The sequence below is a fragment of the Protomyctophum bolini genome, assembly GCF_963924005.1.
Source record: "Protomyctophum bolini genome assembly, chromosome: 21".
Lineage (NCBI taxonomy): Eukaryota > Metazoa > Chordata > Actinopteri > Myctophiformes > Myctophidae > Protomyctophum > Protomyctophum bolini.
The window spans coordinates 15,477,620-15,483,686 of NC_137882.1; the positions used below are offsets into that span (position 1 = coordinate 15,477,620).

Here is a 6,067-nt window from a genome sequence, read left to right on the forward strand (position 1 = left end):
GCCATGCTGATACTAGGCAGTGATGGATTTAATTTGCACAGCAATGTGAGTTTTCTATAAGGATATAGCACTCCCTGCAGGTCAAAATGTGTATTTAATATCTAAAGTGTTATATCGGTAGGTGGCAGTATTTAGTCTATGATGGCAATCCCCCCCCCCATGGCTTTTTTTTAACCACAAAAGAAAAGCTTGCGCTTGATGATGACGTCACCTGCTTTAGAGGCCCACACGAGACATTGCAACGAGCTCAGTTAAAACAGTCTAAACTTTAAAACGCGTTTTCAAATAAGCAGAATCGAGTCAAGTTCATCTTTTAAGCTCCACGATGTCCTGGGTCAAGTCTCTTTCGTTTAACGGAGAAGACGTGTTCGACGAAGATGCCAATGATTTGGGTTTAGCAGGCAAAGAATGGAGGTCTAACATGAGGAAGCGCGTAAAGGTAAATTAAATAACACTGATAACCTGTGGTGAATGTTACATTACAAATAGGCCCATTTGGAACCATAGCGGAGGGAGTGTTGTGGGTTGTGTTGTGGTGGGTTCCATATGAGGAAGAGTTTGATTGATTGAAGTATTTAACAGTATGCAGAATAGGTACGATCAAGCACAGCTCAATACAAAAACTGTTAAATGTGGACGACACCATAAAAAAGCATTAGAAACAAGAAATTGAAGGGTTAGTAGTATGATAATGATGTACTGTGCATGTTCACCGTCATAGTGTACTTCTTCTTCATTTATTTTAAACATTTTGGACAAAATATCAAATTTTACATTGAGGTCGAGGTGCCCACACTCTTGTCATTCCAGTGATTACTAGAGAAGTGGACAGACTGGACATTACACCCTCCTCAAAATGTAGAGATTAATGTTACTGGACTTGAAGAAAACACACTGTTAAACAAAGAGATCAGAATATGAATCTTACTGGGGAAAACAATAATTTTTTCCAGTTTGCAGCTTGCTTCAGGCAAAAGTGACACTTTGTGTTTTGTCTCTAGGATGGGTATGTAGACGGCATTGATTGTGCAAAAGAGTCATCACTTCAAGAAGGCTTCGACATCGGTTACAGAGAGGGAGCGAGAAAAACCGTGGCTGCAGGGCGTCTCAAAGGCATTTTAAGGTAACTTGGATCATCTGTGTGTTTTCTGATGTGCTTTGTCATCTACATTTTGCTGCTGTAGTTGAATAACAAACATGCAATAATTCATGCTATTTTAGCTTTCAGACTGGTGTTGTTGCCCTCCTTTGTACTGAATGGTCATGAGCCTTCTTTGTGCTGGCTCTCTCCCTGTGTTCTGTTCAGTGTTGCCAGATTTGGCAAGAGAAACAAGCTATGAAAACAATCCCAAAAGAAGCAACTGTACTAGGCCAGTAGGCCAAATGAGCACTTTAAACCTATTTGCGTTGTATTTGAAAATAGCAGCTGAAAACGCGGTGGCTCCCTGACAATTCTTTTTTAGATGGGTGGTCTCTTGTCATGTTTTAGAAACACTGGTTTACTTTCCCAAAACTACCAATATTTACAAGCGACTGTACAAAAAAACATGCCCAGAGTTGCTTAAAATAAACATGCATGGCAACACTGCCCCAGTTGCTTCTCTCTCTCTCCCATTGTAACTGAAACCGCTGTGCCCTTTGTGTGTATGTGACATTATTGCAGCGCTATACAGTGCTGGCACCAGTTCCAGCATCCAGAAGAGCCCGCCCCGGCCGCCGTGACCGAACTGCTTCAGCTGGTCGAGCAACACGAGGCTTTCATCGCAGAGGAAATGAGAAAGACTTACCAGAGCCCGCCACCCAGCGTGAGCGACGTCGCGGAGAACATGCAGACTCTAGAGGTCGCAGGAGGAAGTGCGAGTTGCAAGGCAGAGGGCGGGTGCGGGTCGGCCGACTGCTGCAAGGGGGACAATGATAACATGGACCTGGAGTTTCCAGAAAAGCCACAGAAGGCGTATTCAGACTGTTCCCGCTCAGGGGAAATAATGTGGGAGCAACTCCTTCAGCGCTGTATGGATTTAGTTGTGGAACTGGGACTGCCTCAAGACTTGATTCAGCACCTACAAGCCTTGAAGTGCTTAGGGAATGTCACTGAGAACTGAGCAAGAATTGTGATCCCGACCCCCGCAGGGACAGTGTGAACATTTGCCGAAACGTGGGGAAAAAAAATGAATTAATGAACAATTTCAAATTGTTATTATTTGTGTGAAACACACACACAATTTCATATTTCTGCTGATGGTGCCATTGTGTATTCTTCCATTAAATGTATATAAAATAGATTTATTTTATTATATATATATCCTATCCCATGGGGGAACTTCAGTTTTCCCCTGTGGGCATTTCAGCATTTTTATGCGTTTTCAAAGCTAGGAGACTAGCTGAAGCCATGGGAAAAGACAGGAGAGACATACGGCAGTGGCTCAGGGGTAGAGTGGCCGCTTCAATGCCCAGTTACTGTCGGGATTATCCGTGAGCAAGACACTGATCAGGAGTGTCCTAGAGCAAGACGCTGAACCCCTAATTGCTCCCGATGAGCAGGTTGGTGCCTTGCATAGTTTCCTCCACCATTGGTGTGTGACTGGGTGATTGTAATTCACAATCATTGTAAAGGGCCTTGCAAACGGGGAGTTATAAAACGTGCCTATAGTTCATTTTCAATGAGACCTGCGTTTTTGCTCGGAGAAGTCGCGGTGTGACAATGCAAGCGCGTTCCCGTGAATTTGTTGCACGCGTGCCCGCGACTCACCAGACCTGGATTCTGTTTCGCTTTTTTTTTACGCTTGCGTTGTTGCGCCCGCTTCAACAGACCTGGAGGAAACCTGTGTTGATCCAGGCAACAACGCCTGCGTTCCTCGCTTCATGTTTGCAAGGCCTTTAAAGCGCCTTGGATATAAATGCACCATTTCATTTACCATATTACAAGACAAGCGAGAGGGTGGCATATTGCAACTCTGGTCCTCATGGCTTACAAGGAGCATTACCTGGCAAGGAGCTGAGGCAATTCTACAAATGCCTTCTCTAAATCAGTAGTTCTCTAACTTTTTCGTGCCAGGAACCTTTCAAGATGTTTCTAAAATGTTAAAATAGGAGATGTTAATTTTGAATAGTCAACGCTAAAATCTAAAATGACACGGACGCTTTCCTGGTTTTGATGGGTTATCTATAATTCATTATATTTGTGCCCGGTTAAAGGGACAAATAATGAAAGAGTATAATCTTGCTGCCTAATTGGACTTTAGAATGTATGTTTTGGGGTTTCAAACCCAGATTTGTTCTCCTTTTTCAGAGATCAAAATGAGAGCGGTAATACCAAACTTAAAATGAAACCAGAATTTGAGTTTTCCAGCTTGGCAGCCTAGGGATGAAATAATTATATTCCATTTAATGGAATGTGTTCATTTTGATCTCTGCAAAAGGACAATCAAAAATTTGTCTTGTTTTTGGACAGTAGTTTAAGGATACACACTGGTTTCAACACAGCCATCTTTTTAGAGTACATAGTGCTTATGTTGACAAGCTTCATGGAGATGCTAATTTTCCTTTCCAGCTCGATTTGGCACCTGCCCACAGAGCCAAAACTACTAGTAACTGGTGTACTGACCATGGTATTACTGTGCTTAACTGACCAGCCAACTGGCCTGACCTGAACCCCACAGACAATCTAGGTTGTATTGTCAAGAGGAAGGTGTGAGACATAAGTCTGAACAATACAAATACATTTACGGCTGTTATCAAAGCAAACCTTGGCTTCCATAACACCTCAACAGTGCCACTGGCTGATCACCGGCTCCATGCCATGCCCCATTGATGAAATGATTTGTTCAAAAGTAGCCCAGACCAAGTATTAACTGCATACATTAATATACTTTTCAGATGGTCACTCGTTTAAAAAAAAACATTTTTTTAGTGGTCTTGTAAAATATTCTAATTCATTGATTTTCATGAGCTGTATGCCATAATCAAGATTAAAACAAAATGGTTTTAAATATTTCACTGTATGCATAATGAATTGAGAATATATGAAAGTTTCACTTTTTGAATTATATTATGGAAGAAAATGAACTTTTACAAAATATTCTAATAACTTGAGATGGACCTGTATGTGTGTGAAAATACTAGATGAGACTGGTTCAAATTTCACTGGTTAAACAGGCTTTCCACAAGTACTGAGGGAATCCTGGTGATGCAAGATTAAAAAGCTGCAGTGAGTGCACACCGGATTTTAACCTGGTTTCCTGTGCAAGCTCTGACCATTGAGTTGATAGAGCCTGCCTGCTTGCTCAGGGGAAAAATTAAATCTTGACCATCAGGTAGGGTGACCAGATGACCACCTTTACGTGGGACAGACCCTCATTTCCAAGACTTTACAAGCGTCCCACAAATTGATGTCCCACATTGTGACTTGCCAGGCATCAGTGTTCAAATGCCCTATTAGTTGGCTTTCTGTTGTAAAGTTCTACCATTGTCTCTTTTCCTGCTCCAAGATGTGTTTTTAAGCCATAGACTAAAAAATATGGACAAAGCGTTCCGCGGGTCTAACGTGAACGTAAAATGAAGCCTGTCAGTCCTTGCAATGGAAGTCGCCATCTTTCTAGATCCGTTTTGGCCCAGCTGGCCATTGGCTGGCCCAGACAACGAGGCGGGACTTCCCCCTTCTTCTTCGTTGGTTTTTATTTTGACTCGAGTGGGTGGGGGATCCCGTTCATAGACTGTAACGGTAGCCACGCCCCTCAGAACATGCGCGACTTTATGGTCATTTTTCTAATAAATGGGACCATAATTTTCCAAAAAGAATATTATGACATTAGAAATGAGACTTTAAACTAGTGACTGGAAGCAAAAAGTATTCATGACCATGTTTATTAAGGTAATACAGTCTAGGTGAAGTTGGGCCAAAATACATGGACTTCTATGGGGCTATGGGTTTTTTTGAGCCCAATGAGAGCGCCACAACAGGCCATTATATGAACTTTCATTTCCTTAGTGGCTTCACAAAATATCCGTCTGACTGCCCCCCTGTTTTAAGCCTGTTAAAATAACATGAGCCAAGTCGGCCATGCTTGAGACGCCAGAGGGGTTTTCAAAAAAATGATATGCAATATTAGGCCTATGGTCGAATATGACATCAAGGTATTTAATAGCTAAGTAATAAGTTGATAAACCTGTCCCATCGCCCTGTCCCACTTGTTCCACTCAAGTGAACTGTTTGGATCTGGTAACCCTACCATCAGGTCAATATTTGTGTATAGGTGAGACAAGAACTATGACACGATGTACTGCATATTTCCAAATAGAAGCCCATGTTCATATCACATTGCACTACTGCACAGGCTTATGATAATCCTATTGACACTACTACTTCACACTCCAGATTGTGGGGGTTAGCAGAGATACTCGTAGAGAGGCTGGGGAATTGGGAATTGGCGTTACTAAATTGGAACTTGAAGAGGAGTAAATGTTTTTTCTTTTGTCTTGAAGGGGCATGTTTTGCGCAACAATTATGTCTGCTATGATCTCTGAGATTTATATTATTGAAATTGCAATAAAAATATTTTGAAAAGAAAGACACTACTAGGCCTACTAGCTTTCCCCCAAACTATGAGAGGAAACTAAAATGCACAAGAAGCCTAACTACAATAATTCACTGTTTACAATTACAAGTTTACAATTAAACCATATGGCAAACCCATTCAAATATATGCTATAACTAACAGTGTCAGTGTATCTGATGGCACTCCTGACTGTGTGAGTACTGTAGCTGCTAAAATCTTATCTAGGGCATTGGCCAGGACTCGATATAAGTGATATATTTTTAGTGATCATTCAGTAACAAACAAACAAACAAAAAAAGATCTTTGGTCTCCTAGAGTCCTGGGACATTTTGCATGAATGTGAGTGTTTATTTTAATATTGACAAAATATAAACATTACATATGACAAAATATCAGGACAAACTGCAGTTACAATAGGCTACTGGAAAAATATATATGAAACTTAAAAATCGAACTAATAACAAATAAAACAAATAATCTCGCAAAACCATATTCTTCAGATTATTCTGGTT

The 6,067-nt window shown here is 41.2% G+C and overlaps 1 protein-coding gene across 1 annotated transcript; it reads left to right on the forward strand.

The window, feature by feature from the left end:
• Positions 1–236: 236 nt before the first annotated feature.
• otulina (OTU deubiquitinase with linear linkage specificity a) lies at positions 237–3,846 on the forward strand. The gene is made up of 3 exons (XM_080793365.1): positions 237–439; positions 1,002–1,123; positions 1,664–3,846. Exons 1-3 carry the CDS (start codon positions 326–328, stop codon positions 2,100–2,102), a joined length of 675 nt encoding a protein of 224 aa, XP_080649491.1. The 5' UTR covers positions 237–325; the 3' UTR covers positions 2,103–3,846.
• Positions 3,847–6,067: the final 2,221 nt, after the last annotated feature.

Bases quoted from the DNA above. Each gene is read 5' to 3' on its own strand.
- otulina (XM_080793365.1), top strand. From the start codon at position 326: ATGTCCTGGGTCAAGTCTCTTTCGTTTAACGGAGAAGACGTGTTCGAC. The intron at 440-1,001 runs GTAAATTAAATA...TTTTGTCTCTAG, and splicing joins ACATGAGGAAGCGCGTAAAG to GATGGGTATGTAGACGGCAT. The intron at 1,124-1,663 runs GTAACTTGGATC...ACATTATTGCAG, and splicing joins CGTCTCAAAGGCATTTTAAG to CGCTATACAGTGCTGGCACC.